This window comes from Penicillium griseofulvum, assembly GCF_001561935.1.
Source record: "Penicillium griseofulvum strain PG3 chromosome Unknown contig_95, whole genome shotgun sequence".
Lineage (NCBI taxonomy): Eukaryota > Fungi > Ascomycota > Eurotiomycetes > Eurotiales > Aspergillaceae > Penicillium > Penicillium griseofulvum.
In genome coordinates this window covers 380,249-395,637 of record NW_024467454.1, presented here as the reverse complement: position 1 = coordinate 395,637, position 15,389 = coordinate 380,249, and the positions used below count along the sequence as shown (strand labels likewise).

The 15,389-nt window shown below is 48.7% G+C and overlaps 3 protein-coding genes across 3 annotated transcripts; 2 read left to right on the top strand and 1 right to left on the bottom strand.

Moving 5' to 3' along the window:
• Nucleotides 1-2,504: 2,504 nt before the first annotated feature.
• Nucleotides 2,505-3,333, top strand: PGRI_056650 (uncharacterized protein; the record flags this gene model as incomplete). Its single annotated transcript, XM_040793378.1, has 3 exons — nt 2,505-2,570; nt 2,636-2,762; nt 2,828-3,333. 3 exons carry the CDS (start codon nt 2,505-2,507, stop codon nt 3,331-3,333), a joined length of 699 nt encoding a protein of 232 aa, XP_040648233.1.
• A 1,460-nt stretch (nt 3,334-4,793) lies between these two features.
• Nucleotides 4,794-6,401, bottom strand: PGRI_056640 (S8 family peptidase; the record flags this gene model as incomplete). The annotated part of the gene is made up of 3 exons (XM_040793377.1): nt 4,794-4,985; nt 5,042-5,968; nt 6,033-6,401. The coding sequence occupies 3 exons, from the start codon at nt 6,399-6,401 to the stop codon at nt 4,794-4,796; spliced, it is 1,488 nt and encodes a 495-aa protein (XP_040648232.1).
• Nucleotides 6,402-7,414: 1,013 nt separating this feature from the next.
• Nucleotides 7,415-15,212, top strand: PGRI_056630 (Beige/BEACH domain protein; the record flags this gene model as incomplete). The annotated part of the gene is made up of 6 exons (XM_040793376.1): nt 7,415-9,905; nt 9,962-10,320; nt 10,373-10,820; nt 10,887-14,701; nt 14,751-15,128; nt 15,183-15,212. The coding sequence occupies 6 exons, from the start codon at nt 7,415-7,417 to the stop codon at nt 15,210-15,212; spliced, it is 7,521 nt and encodes a 2,506-aa protein (XP_040648231.1).
• Between the last annotated feature and the right edge of the window lie 177 nt (nt 15,213-15,389).

Sequence of the window (15,389 nt, the reverse complement as noted above, 5' to 3'; positions counted from 1 at the left end):
GTGATTATAAGCATACTGTCAAGTGACATGGGATATGCAGGTTGTAGAGAGAAGCGAGAAGTATGCTCACGGAAAAGGACCAATGACTTTGGTATAGCGGTACCTTATAGTATGCAAAATTAGTTCCACATATTTTAATAAGGGCCTTTATTCACCTTTAGGTATGCACAAATAATGAGCTTCGGCAGCAGGTTTACCACTTTCTACCTCTTCCAAGTAGTAATTATTCGCCATCCGCGTGACCTCTTGCATATAGTGCGTGTTTGGCATGAATAAAGCACCATTCGCAACTAAATTGTTAGCAGGTGAAGAACATGAAGTTGCATTTGCATACAATCACCAGTTATATTTGGGTGAACTAAGCCGTCCGCACTAACTTCTATCCCATCCTCGTATTCCGAGTCGTTTTGCTTAAAAGCTCTATCATAAAGCCTCGATTCACGCTGTATTTGAAATCGATACAAGCTTGCTGGAAAAACTGAGTGAGTCGACATATATGAGAAAGAGCGGCGGTTTGGTAGACGTGGGATGCTAAGCGCAGGGGCCTGCGTATGCCGAAGGATGGTTTGGAACATCGCGATACAGACGATATTGTCATATATTGTCCTAAATTGAGAAGCCCAGATTCGTTAATGACATACATGCATATCTATTGCTAAGAAACCTATCGAAATATAAGCGCGATGACGAATTAATCACATCACTCGGGATGAAGAGCTACATATACAAGGCACTTGTGCATATGCCGTCCAATATCAAATGATTGGATTATAATACAATTCATATTCCCAGGGGTAGGGTCAGTGTCGTGAAAAAGAGCTCGGGTGCTCTTAGGCTCCGATGTTTATTGGTTTATAGTGCAATTGCGGTTAGGTATTGGTTCGTTCCAGTGTCCATAGTTTGTCTTGAACGTCGGGTCAAGGCTCTGAACGCTAGAAGAATCAAGTATCAATGAGACAGTCCATACCTCCGTCGAGAAGATGTCACTCCGTCGCCTTGGGGTATTGCTGCAACCATTCGTCCCTGGTGAATCGCCGCCCCTTCGTAGAAAAAAGCTTCTATCTTCGCATTCAGCTCTTTATGTCATTGTTAGCCAGAGCTTTCGTGTACTAGCGGACCATGTTGCCAGTACCTTCCACCGTCATCTCCTTCCGGGCTTGTAGTGAGTAATCATCGCGAAATTCGTGGACAAGAATGAGATAATTGGGAAGGTTACGGATGAGGAGGATTGTCGCAAGAAGTATATTGCGCGTTGCCTTTTTCGCAAAGTGTTACGTGAGATATCTAAAGAACACTGTAGAGGCCCTTTCCGCCTTTATTGCGATGATTTACGTCCGGATAATGTCCTTTTTGATGCATCGAGCCTCGCTGTTACTGGTGTGGTTGACTGGGAGTTTACCTATGCTGCTCCTATTGAATTTACACTTGCTGCTCCCTGGTGGCTACTGTTAGAGAGTCCAGAGGACTGGGAATCTGATCTCGATCAATTCATATTGCGTTTTATGCCGAGGCTGCGCACTTTCCTTGAAGCTCTTCGTGATTGCGAGGCCGAAAAAAATCCAAGATGGGTCTTTATCCGAATCTCAGCGGCTATCAACTACTATGGAGAAGTCGATGGAGACCGGACTATTTTGGATTTGTCTCGCCTCACGTCGCAGCTCTATGTTCGATGAGATTTATTCGGATTTCATTGATTCAAGGTTTTACGGTCCATCCACAACCATAGAGGATTGACTTGCTTTGCTCAGTGCAGAGGAGCGGCTTAATATGGACGCCATCGTGGAAAGTAAAATGCGTCAGGCAAGCGAGGGCACTTTGGTGTCGCATTATACTATTGATGAGCTGGTTGATCTATAAATGATAGGCCGTGTGGGAACTTCTTATCAATTACACTCAGGCTAATATGTACATAGTAGTTTATCTAAGATTTGTATAGTTCGTTGGATGGATGAAATAGAGCCTTATGAAGTAAACAGTTGATGATACAGCGAGATTATAAGTTATTGAATCTCTCACATAAATTAAACCGATTGAATCGATAATCTAGCAATGTGAGAGAATGCCATTCCCCTTCACTCCCAAGCAGCAGTGTCACGGGTTATCGGAGTATGCAGTATGACATCAAATCGTCTGAGCATCGGAATGAGCGAGAGCCGATCAATTCCCGAGGCAGCTTACCAATATTACATGTGTTATAGCTAGAATTAAAAATTCCCAAGATATATGAACAGAGAACTATATATAAAAAGAGAATCTGGACATTGAGGCAAAGATCTATTTGGGTGGCGGACCATTCTTAGTCACGGTTGCCACCGATTTTTCAGGCACCCATTAGCCTCAGTAGGCATAACTAACTTGAACATCCTCGTGACATTTTGCCTAACTTTTTGGACTTCTTTGGATTCGTTTTGCACGGATTGCTGCCTTGTCGCCCACCTGTATAAGAAGACATTGCGAATAACTCACAGACTTCCCAGTTACAACCTCCGCAAGTGTCTGTCGCGATGGCCGAGCGCATCCTCATGAACGAATTTAAGGCCCTTCTCAAAGAGAAGTGGGTTCACGTCCAGGTACGTTCATCCTTTCATTAATGTCTTTTGAAATTTCCTTGCTAATTACTGATGTATCTATAAAGTTGCACAATGATGACATCTTCAACTGGGATGTCGCCCTGATCGTAATCAACCCGGACTCTATGTACTACGGCGGCTACTTCAAAGCCTCTATGACATTCCCCTCCAACTACCCCTACGCCCCACCAAGTATGATAAATCCTTCTCCCTCGTCTCATCTTCCAATTTGAGTATAAGATTCTCATTGCCATCAGAGTTCCGCTTCCTGAGTCCGATCCACCATCCAAACATATACACGAACGGCAATCTATGCATCTCCATCCTTCACGCGCCCGGCGAAGATGAGATGTCCGGCGAACTTGCCTCGGAGCGCTGGTCTCCTGCCCAGCGCGTGGAATCGGTCCTGATTTCCATCATCTCTCTGCTTGACGATGCCGAGCCTTCCTCCCCCGCGAACGTCGACGCTGCCGTCTTGTTCCGCAAGGACCCAGAACTCTACCGTCAACTTGCGAAAGAGGATGTTGAGAAGTCAAAGCTCGATATTCCCGCCGGCTTCGAGATGCCCACACACGATACTCCCGTTCGCGAGGTTGCCGAGAAGGAAGACCACGATTTCTGGGCTGATAGCGATGCAGACAGCGAGTTCGGTGGCAGTGACTCTGACGCAGAACTCGACATGGGCGTGTCTAGCGGTAGTGATCTAGAGCTGGATGAGGATGAATCGCCCGACGATGATTCCACAGAGACGAAGAAGGCGTAAAGACTTTCGCCTGCTTTCGTCCGGGAGTTGCTGCATCAACGATTTTACGGCTGCTTCTTCGAGCATATTCAGCATTCTCGGCGTACCATTCTGATATTTCATACGATAGGCGTTTAGCGGGAGCATTTTCGAGCATTATGGGTCTTATGGTTTATGATAACATGCAATACCCTGCTGCAATGTTCCACAGATATTTTAACGAAATCAAATCAAATTCTAATATATTCAAAATCTCAATTTAGCCACATTAGCTCTACCTTCACACTCTGAATAAGTTAAACCAAGCTCGAGCATTGTACCTCTGCGCAGAAAGACCCTTGGACATTTCGTCAACATTGGAAAATCATTATCGGAATACATCATGATGACTCCAGGCTAGCATTGTAAGACGCAGTACTCCAGCGTCGACATTGTTAGGATATAATCCCTACTATTTGCTACCCTGTTCAAGAGTTCAGACCATGTAAGATCTTTATTTGCCAGTTTTTTTGCTGTTTTACATGGGTATAAATACCCAGTTTCTCCATAGATTATCAATACAGCATCTTCTTGCTTCTCCATCCCTCTCCGATAGAATGCCCAATAGATATCTTTTGCACTTCAAAACAATGAAGAGTTCATGGGCTCTTCTCTATGCATACTTGTTTTTCAGCTCTGCTGTATCTGCCAGCCCAGCCGCCTATGGAGTATGTCAAGCAGGATGTGCAACACTCGTAATGGCCTGTTACTCGGCAGCAGGCTTCACATGGGGAGCCACGATGGGTGCAACCGCACCTGCTTCTATACTTTACTGCAATTCGGCTTTTGGAGCGTGCCAAGCGGCCTGCGCTTCTGTTTTGTTTTACTAGCACCAACACCTTGAGGGGTTTAATGGTGGGGACAGTGTGGGGGAGGAGAGTCCACTTTTGCTCGGCAATGATGATCTATGGGTTAATATGATGTGCCTTTTTGTAGCTCACTCGAATATGGAGTTTGGAAGAATTCATCGTCTCATGTACAATGTATAATGTATGGCTCCTACATCGGACCGCCAACTAAGCCCAATGGGCGAAGTTTATATGTATAGTATGGATTCATGATAGTGGTGTTGGCGCTAGGAACTAGCCTTTATGGGTCGAGCCAGGGATGTCATGAATACATGTACTTGCCAAGGCCTAATTGAACCTATTTTAGAGTGGAACAGCGGAGAAGTCTTTGGTCTGATAAATCAAAACATATTCTAAATCAGTTATGGTTGCAGACGAGTATGCTACGTGAAGCAACGAAATAGCAAAATAGCAGAAAACAATCTGTGTATAGGAGTGTAGTCGCGGGATAGAGCTGCGGATTCGTGTTGGAGAATCCAAAAAAAAAACCGAGATAAAACCAAAGAAAATATGATGTGCGCCTGTGTTAATCCATTCATCCGTATGCCCGAGGTGTTGGGTTTGTCACTGACAGAACCCTAACAACCTTCTAATCTATGCAGAGACAGCATCCTTGATCTCGCTGTAGATAGCGCCGAGCTCCTTGTGGAAGGCCTTCTCAGCGTTATCGATGATGTTGCCAATGCGCTCCTCGACAGTGGGCTTGGCATTGGAACCAACCTTGTAACCACCTTCGGCAAGGATCTGGGTGTAGTTGGCGGAACCACCACCGTTCCAGGCCAGAAGCTAAGATAAAAGTTAGCTTAATTCATGTTAATCAAGACCAGGGGGGATCAACTTACGTTGGGGGTGTCGGCGGGCATGTCAGTAAGTGCGCCCTCGGTGGCAACACTGATAAGAGCGGCCTTGAGCTGCTTAGGAGTAACATCGGCGACGGCATAGGCAGAGTCCTTGGCGGGGGCCAGGGAGACGTAGTAGGCCAGCAAACCGGCGATGTGAGGAGAGGCCATAGAGGTACCAGAAATAGTGTTGGTAGCATGCTCGCTACCAATCCAGGTAGAGAGGATGTTCAGACCGGGGGCGAAGATGTCAGTGCACTTGCCGTAGTTGGAGAAGTAAGCACGCTCATCAGCTAGGGTGGAGGCGCCAACAGTGATGGCCTTCTCGGCAGCAGCGGGGGAGTAGTTGCAGGCGTCAGCGTTGTCATTACCGGCAGCGACAGCGAAGTGAATACCAGCGTCAACTGCGGCGTTCACAGCAAGATCCAGAGTGCGGGAGCTACCACCACCAAGAGACATGTTGGCAACGCTACCCTTGAACTTCTTATCGCCCTTCTTGGACTTCTTGATGTGAGCCTCGGCCGCCCATTCAACACCCTTGACGACATCGGACATAGTGCCCGAGCCATTGGAGCGAAGAACCTTGACAGCGTAGACGTTGGCCTTCTTGGCGACACCGAACTTCTTGCCGGCAATAGTACCAGAGCAGTGAGTTCCGTGACCATTTCCATCCTCATCAGCATCACCCTGGGGGATGGTCTGGCCCCAGTTAGCACGACCCTCGAAGTCGACGTGCTTAACGTTGGTGCCAGTATCAATAACGTAGGCATCGACACCCTCGCCACCCTCCTCGGCATACAAATATTTGTTAAAGTTGCCGAAGGAGAGGCTTTCACGGTGAGAGATACGGGCAAGACCCCAAGGGGCGTTCTTCTCAACAGTACCATCGGTCATCGTACGGACCTCAGAGTCCTTCTCAATGTAATCCACCTGTTTCGAGTCAGATTAGCCGCCGATCTCGGGAACTTCCGCAAGGGGAAATGGGATTACTCACATCGGGATGACGGCGGACCTGCTCGATGACATCCTCAGGGAAGTGACCAGCATATCCCATGAGTGACCCAGCAATGTGGAAAGTGTGCTTCAGGCCCATGAAAGCCTCATAGTCAAAGTCGAACAGGGAGCGCTTCTTCAACTCCATCCGACCGGTGTGAGCGGTGTGCACCTCCTGCAACCAGCTCTGGTGAGCGGACGCAGACCCCTGGTCAACATGCTTCTTGAACACAACAATATAGGAATCCGGGATATCTCGTGAGTTCATGGAGGAGAGGATAGGAGCGGCGTCATTGTGAATGGAGCCTACCGCCACAGGCGAGGCAGCTGCCAACAACGGTATCAGTGTTAGGCTGATGAAGCCTTTCATAATGGGCAAAGTGGGAAGGTTAACACGGCAGAAGAACGATAGATAGGTAAACAATAATTGTAGGTTGTGGAAAGGATGAGTGAAGGATAGGTTGGATGAAGAGGAGAAGAGGGAAGATGAGGAGAAGGGCAGGCTTATCTAGGGAGGAGACGGGGTATCGATGATGCAAGCGGGATTACATACGGTTACGCTGGCGGATGACCTGTCCATGTCGATCTAGTGGAGACTGACTAGGAACGGGGTACCCGATACCGTATGGTATGGTCACCCCTGTCTCAGGAACCTTAGAAGTTGGGGAAGATAAAGAGCATCCACATCTCATGGGACATATTATCATCTAGACAATAATTTAGGTTGTTCGAATATCGTCCGGGAATAAATAAGACGTGAGATGAAGCAACTATAGCAAGGTGATGCAGATGATCAGCTCCCCCCGGGTACCTGGCAAGTCTCACCTTGCTATAGGCTTATAGGCAGCCTCTCTCGCACGGCCCAGTTTCTCCAAGGCAACTCATCCTCCGAAGTCGCGTGCTTTGTGCTCGGGTGACTCAGAAGCTAGCATACCCCTTGTCTTGCATGAGAGTGCCATTATTGGATACAAACTCACTCAATCTGCGGAGAAGCCATCACATCATAGGATCACTTTCAAGCTTCTCCACATTGTTCACACCCCTTATCGCGCTTATCATGTCCTATCAGTAGTAACTTCAATACATATTACCATTCCAATACAATACAATACAGGGCTGTGCCCAGTTCAAGTTGTGTCCAGCCCCCCAACTTCTGAGTCACCTGATATTCAACTTTCCCCTCTCCCCGATAGCGAATTACAGAGGTGGCTGAATATTTGACATGGGTCCTGCGGATGACGACTGCTGCAAATTTTCCTAACCGCCAGGCTTCCTATCTTGGCACATTGTCACATACCAATGCAGACCACTGTACCCGCTATTGAACATTCACGGTCTCTGATGGTCATCTGCCATCGGAGCGGACGTGGATAAGATTTGGCTATGGCTCCGGCGGCTCCCCTCCACCCGCCGTCCCCTTCCGGATCAACCGAACGATTGGCCGAAGAGCTAGCCCCAACCATTGACCAGCTCAGGATCGTCGGTGCAGGCACCGCAATCACTCTTTCACAGGCCCTGTCGACGACCGAATCACTTCTACGCCTACGACACACCTTCATAGATGATGCACGTCCACGCACCGCCAAGGATGCATTCCGATATCTTCAGGGCTTTCAAACGCTGCTGGCATTGGCGGACCAGGTAGCCGAGCTATACAATCCGGTACATCAATCCAAGGAGGAACGAAAAGGCCTCTTGGATATCTTCAAAGATGTCCTCGGTGTGTTGGCAGAAGGCCTGAAAGACCATTTTGGCAACAAGCGATATTTTGCCCGGAAGATAGTCGGGGGAGGTATTGCTGCATTGGAACGAATTCTCACTGCGCTGGTCAAGAAGATAGACACAACTGAGAGTGACGCACAGCATCTCTACGGCGCCATTTTGGCCGGAGCTCTATGCCAGGAGACAGTGTCGAGTATTTTTGTAACACTGAGCACCAAATTTTCCCCAAATAAGGACTCTCCGTCCCCGAAAGATATTCAGGAAGCTGTGGATCATTGCGTTGGATCAGCCGAGACGGTGGAAGTGCCAGAACTACTTGGTCCATTCCTTCGCGTGTGGCTGATGCATTCCTCTTTTTCATCTGGATATGACATATTACGCCTGGCCTTGCCTGCATGTCTCTGCCAATTGGCCTCTCAGTCTAGGAGGAACGTCGTAGCTTTGCATGCCACTGATATGCTCACCTCAATCCTACCCCTCTTATTCGATGGCAGACGGTCAGACAGTGAGAAAGAAATTTACCAAGATCTTGCCCAATCTCTCAGCGTCCAGGGCATGAGTAGCTTGGACGATGCTGTGGCCTTATACCGTGGGGCTCATCAAAACCCGCAAGTTCTAAAAGTCTTGTTGTCTGCTCTCAAATCCTCCAAGGAGCCACCGTCAATACAGTTCGATATGTCCCGCCATGGATACTGCTCAGTCGAGTTTGCCACACTCGGTCGACCATTTCCCCCCATCAATTCCTCCGGCTACACCCTTGCTGCCTGGGCCCGTTTCGATGAATTCGACCCCAACACGCATACTACTATCTTTGGAGCATTCGATGCCAGCCAAACATGTTTTATCCTTGCCTATCTCGAAAAAGATACTCGTAACTTTATTCTTCAAACTTCGATTCGAGGTTCCCGTCCCAGCGTTCGATTCAAGTCGGCAAAATTCGAGCCAAATCGCTGGTACCATATTTGTGTTGTCCAAAAGAGACCGAAGCCAATGTCTTCCTCCCGCGCATCTCTTTTCGTAAATGGCGAATTTGTTGAACAACTGAAGATCGAATACCCATCCGGTCCTATAAGCCATCATTCAAGCAAGCCATCGCGCGTGCAGGCGTTCTTTGGTACCCCTCAAGACTTGGCAATGCGTCTCGGAAAAGGCGTGTCTACTTCCCGATGGTCTCTTGCCAATGGAATGCTTTTCGACGAGGCTTATAGCGATGACATGGTAGCTGTTTTCTATAACCTTGGGCCTCGGTATTATGGGAATTTCCAGGATTGCTTAGGCTCCTTCCAAACATATAAGGCCTCTGCGACTCTCAACCTGCGGAATGAACATCTTCACCCAGGTAAAGAGGAAGCCTCGGACATTGTCACTGCCATCCGCAGACGGGCGAGCACATTGGTTCGCGAAAGCTCAATCTTGATCAATGTCTCTTCTGTCGCTGTCCTGGACGACGACGATAGCAACAATGTGGATGAATCGCAGTTGATAAAATCTCTGTCACGGCAGGCAGCAAAGAGTCTGCAACAGCTGACAAAGTCCGGTGGTAATGCCGTCGCTGTCAATGGCGCCACCCCGGCAATCAATGACGGCTTAACACAGCCCCAGGGGGTCGGCATCCTGACAGGCGATCCCGTTGTTGCCACACCTAGGGCGATGGATGATGCTAGTTGGTGTATAGGTGGCTGCGCTGCGGTCCATCTAAGCTTGATCAAGGCCGCTAGCACCGCGGAAAGCACTCGCATGGCCGTGGAGGCTCTCTATGAAGCAGTCCAGGACAACTGGAGAAACAGCGAGGCCATGGAAAGAGAGAATGGCTACGGTATTCTAGCAGCTTTGTTGCGGGAGAAGCTTGGGTTCGGCGTGGGCAGTTCCCCAACCGCGTTTAAAATCCCTGTAGTTACCTCTGATCCCCAGGAGCTGGCTTCCTTGATGCTTGATCTGCTACGTTTGACTCTCGGATTTGTTGGATACGACTTCAAAACTCCCAATCACTCTATCATTACTAACCCGCTCGCCTATCGTGTTTTGCTCGTGGACATGGACGTCTGGCGACTTGGAGAATCTCAGGTGGTTGATTTATATTACTCTCAATTCCGCACATTTGCCACGGACAGCAACTATCGCCGTTTCAACGCCAGGCGTCTTGGTCGTATGCGTAAGTTTGCTTCCTCATGACATTGTCATTCCTTTTATTTAAGTTAACCAAACCAGGTGTCAGCAAAAAGTTACTGGAAACCTTGAAGGGTGGTGAGCTGACCGGAGCGTCTCTCCAACCTTGCTTATCAGCATTCCGCTCGTTGATGGAGAGCAGTCCCTCTCCCGACCTTCTTCGATCCCTAGCTTTGTCCATCACATATGCACTCCATAAGCCAAAGACTTCAAACCTTCAGAGAAAGAAGAGCCTTCGATACTTGGCTACATCGCCGAGACCTGCATCTGCAAATTCAGAAAGCAAATATCTTCCTAGTGTGACTTTAGCCATCGAAATGCTACGGCTGTACTCTTCCGTGTTGTGTAACCCACATGACCCTACACCATTGAAGAAATTCGCCAAGGCTGTCACGAACAAGGTACGTGGATGGTCATTTGCCTTGGGAGGATGTTGTTTAACCATCATTACAGTGGCTTCTTTATCTCATGTGCGAAGATGAGCCCGAGATTGTGGTACTCGCAACAAAGATCCTGGCCCGTTTAGTGGTGGTCATTGGCAGTGGATATAGCAAGAAGTTCGCGGAGAAGAGTGGCGGATACATCATTCTAGAACACCGTCTGAAGAGATGGTGGGATATTCCTGCATTATGGCCTATTTGCTTCTCTATCTTTTTCGGCGTTGATCATGCTTTGCTAAATGTCGACAAAGCCTTCGATCCGTTCGAACTGCTGAGAGCTTTCTTGGCCGAAGGCGATATAAAGGTCGTATTCCCAGATATGCTACCCGTTATTGTGAATATGTTGGAGAGCGGGGTGCGCAGTCTGACCACGACTGATGTGCAAGAAAACGCTCAAGGCTCTCTGGAAGAGCGTGCCTCCAAATGCGAAGCACCAAAAATGAACTCTCTCAAGCTTCCTGGTAGGCTCTCACCGCTCATGACTATGGTGTGGCCTTTCTCTAACTAACATCGCTTTCCACTGTTAGATGCTACTTCCTCAGAGCAAAATATCCATGGGTTTGCTCTTATCAATTCGATTGTTCGCTTTTTAGAAGAAGCACGCGCGAGATCACCAAGCTTCCAGGATTTCACTGCACAATCCACTTACGTGCAGGAGCTATTTTCTGTGGTCTATCCCGTTGTTGTTGGTGCTGATGCCGTCAGCCCCAACACAGAACTGAACTTCCGGCACAGTGGACTCAGCTTCGATGACAGCAACCTAGTACTTCGGCCGCGCTCGAGCACTAATAATGCATTGACAGCTTTGCAGACAACTGTAGTGGACTCTGTGGGTAGTCCCGAGGAAAGTACTGGTTCTTTGAGACGTGGCTCATCCTTTATTCTGGTATCTCCTGATAAATCCAAACACCAGCCCTCTTCTGCACGGATACGGCGGTTCATGAACCCAGCCTTTATTGGAAATAAAGCTGCGACTGATCATCCCGTTGTCAAGGCGGTCTTCAGGCTTGTGCTGGCCGTCTTTGAGGACCAGCTTTTAGAGCGCAAGGACTTTTCAGGACTTGGTCTCTATCTGAAAACCCCACCCGGCTTCCTGGAACACCAGGCGTACTTCAATTCTTGGGTTCTTAGCAGTATGCTTTCGGCATTGCAAGACCTTCCTGTGGTCCGACCAGGTCTGCTTCATGAAACCCGGGTACTTACGAACCTCGGGCGCTTTGCGGCACATTTGACGGAGGCAGTATACGAAGGCTGGTTCATCAACGGGGCATCATCCACACTCGAATTCATTGGTACAATTCTGGAATATCTCCAGCGGCCGGACATATCCCAATTGAAAAGCATTCGCTTGTGTAGCCAGGCTACCGCAACGATTCGCTCGACTCTGTATAAAGTTATCTTATTTCAGTTGTCGGAAGCAGATGACGCCGAAACTGTTACATTGCTCAATCGATTAAACTACTGGCAGGTGGTCCTACTCTCGGCTGCTGAAACCCAGTCAAAACATCTACACCTGCTGTGCTACCTGCTGTACACCAAACTAGTCAGCACAAATGGTGACGTCCGCTCAGCTGCTACCCGCTTATGGAGAATAATACTAGTACAGGCGCCTGATGAGATAACAACACTGCTCAGCCATGGGTCTGTGTCTCTCCAGCGTCGGTTGGCTGATGGCTTTGACGCTCTTTCGGGAATGGAAGACGAAGCTTTCCTTCAATGGATTGATGACCAGCACGACGATTTGGACGCCTTGTTCTTCGGTGTATTTTCTCGCTCGTGGGACAACTTCGTCCACGAGGAGAACACAAGCACCGAGGAGTCCGTGAGGTCTCGGGTATCAAAACGCAAAGACAAACTTAGACAATGGGCTCAAATCGATAAATTCGATGAAGACATGACGAGAAAGCACGAAGCTACTTTGCCACATTGGATCTCGAACATCGCAGCGTCCGAGTTTTTGAAGTCTCAACGATTCTTGCAAGATCTTCAGGATAGCTCTAATTTCATGTGGTCAGCTTTCTCCGACTTATTGCTTGACTTGCGACGACCAGGTGGCCTTCTCGCGGAAGAAAAGGAGAGGAGATGGTGGCTAGACCAGACCGAAGGTCGCAGCCGTATGCGACTACGTCTGGTTCCAGATGAGTCGGGTGATCGGCAGGACTATCAGCCTAAGCGTAAAGCCTCCGAGCCCCCGGCAATCAAAATCGACACCCGCATACGTGCACTCTCAGAGGGCGAGAATCTGAAGGCGCCTCAACCTCTCACAGGCGAACTTGAGAATGTGGGAAGCGAGTTGCCGAACGGCGATGCCGACAATCGGAGCCTTATGGAAGATAACTTCGAGATGATTGACGACCCCAAAATTGAGCTCGAAGACTATGAAGATAGAAACCGGAAGGTGATGCGGTCTCTTCAACGTGGCGATCAGGTTCAAAGCGTGTGTAACCTGTCTCGGATTATTGGTCTAGAAGCAGTGGAGGGTATTTCAATTCTCGGCAAGGACTGCATCTATATCCTGGACAATTTCTTCCAGAGAGCAGACGGTGAGATTGTGAACGTCTGGCAAGCCCCCAATGAAGAACGAGATCCCTATGTGCGTATGATTTCTGGCCGCGAATCAAATGACGCCCGCTCGCAGGAGCATGAGACAAGGAGCTGGAAATGGTCTGATTTGGTCAGTGTTTCCAAGCGTCGCTTCCTGTTCCGTGATGTTGCTCTGGAGATATTCTTTACGGATGGTACCAGCTATTTGTTGACTTTGCTCTCGGCACGAGCTCGCGACGATCTGTGCAACCAACTAGCTGTCAAGGCACCACAGGTCACGGGAAGCGCCGGACACTCACGACCAGAAGACATCTGGCGATTTGAAACTCTTCGTAGTCAAGATGATGCACCACAGTCCCTCGGGTCTAAATTTGCTAGTGTCTTCGGTCACCTTCCAGCAAACCCAGCAACGCGCAAATGGGTCAAGGGTGAAATTTCAAACTTCCATTATCTGATGTTGATCAACACCTTTGCTGGGCGTACATTCAACGATCTAACTCAATACCCTGTTTTCCCATGGGTTCTAGCAGATTATACAAGCGAAGAACTTGATCTTAGCAACCCGGCCACATTCCGGGACCTATCCAAGCCTATGGGTTGCCAAACACCAGAACGAGAAATGGGCTTCCGTGAGCGATACAATGCGTTTGCTGAGATGAGCGACGATAATTCCCCCCCTTTTCATTATGGGACACATTACTCTTCTGCCATGATTGTCAGCTCCTACCTCATTCGGCTGCAACCATTCGTCAAGTCATATCTTTTACTCCAGGGTGGCTCCTTTGATCATGCCGATCGCCTCTTCTATTCAATCCGTAAGGCATGGGAATCGGCATCGCGTGGGAACATGACCGACGTTCGAGAACTTACTCCTGAATTCTTTTATCTCCCGGAATTCCTCGTGAACTCCAACCATTATGACTTTGGTCTTCTCCAAAACATGACCACGGCCATTGATTCGGTTGAGTTGCCACCTTGGGCAAAAGGCGATCCTAAGATCTTCATTGCGAAGAACCGGGAGGCACTTGAGAGTCCCTATGTGTCCGAGAACCTGCATCACTGGATTGATCTTGTTTTCGGCAGCAAGCAAAAGGGCGAGGCAGCTGTCGAGGCCGTCAATGTCTTCCACCACCTCTCATACAAAGGTGCTAAAGACTTGGATGCCATTAATGACCCAATGGAACGGTTAGCCACCATCGGTATTATTCACAACTTTGGGCAAACTCCTCACCAAATATTCCAACGACCTCACGCCCAGAGAGAAGATCAACGGCACCGGATACCCCGGCTAGATACTCTTGCAGAATCCCTGACGCAAATGCCTCTGTCTCTTCTTAACATCGAAGAGCGAGTAGCCACCCTATCGATGAAGCAAGACCGTTTGTTGTGTACCGCGGCCCTGAGGCTCAATGTGCCACCGTCATATGACTACTACATGGAATGGGGATTCTTTGATGGCAGTGTTCGTTTCTACGCCGCCGATACTCGCAAGCTCCTGGGTCACTATGAGCATCTTCATGTTGGTCAATTGTCTCATGCCAGCTTTGCGGATTCACGCACACTGGTCACCTGCGGCACGGACTGTACCATCTCATTGTGGACGGTTACTGCAACATCCAAGTCTGTTGATTTGCAGCCCATTGGGTCACTCTTCGGCCATCGAGCCCCAGTCACTGTCCTCGCTGTTTCACGCTCCTTCAGCGCTTTATTATCTGCCTCCAATGACGGACAGGTTATGTTATGGGACCTCAATCGGCGATCCTTCGTGCGAGCCCTTCCTACCGACGGCGCAGTTGATGTATGGTTTCCCTTTCTCTATCAGCTACTATCCTTTACTAACGAATCAGTGTGCTCGAATCAACGATGTTTCTGGAGACATTATGGTTTGTCGCGGTAACCGCTTGACATTGTACACCCTCAATGGCGTAGTCTTGGTTGACCAACCGGTCTCCGAGTCGGCCGAAGATCACGTCTTGTCCTGCGTCTTCTACGAGGGGGTGCAAAATGAATGGCTGGAGCGTGAGCTGGTGTTGACAGGCCATACTCGTGGTGTAGTCAACATCTGGAGCAAGAATATTCGCGGTGGCCGCTTTGAGCTGGAGTTAATCCGACAGCTGCATCATACCGACAGCAATCGCGACAATGGTGCCAATATCAATGCCGGTATCAGTTGTATTTTGGCTCTCCCCCACGTGGTCTATACAGGGGATGAGACTGGCCGAGTGGTGAGTTTCATAACCCCGACTCATGTTTAATTGATGAAGCTAACATGACGACAGTACGAATGGAACTGCATCCAGCGTCGCTGATTCTCTCGGTGTTACACAACCCCCCATTTCTCCTTGATCTCGTGCTCATAGCCAAAAAAAAAAAAAGACATATTTACCAAACAATTTTTGGCACTCAACCCTTTTCTCTCTTTATTCTACTGTGCACATCTTGCCTCTGTCCCTTGCCATTTTGACAGTAAAATTGAGCTCAGTCCT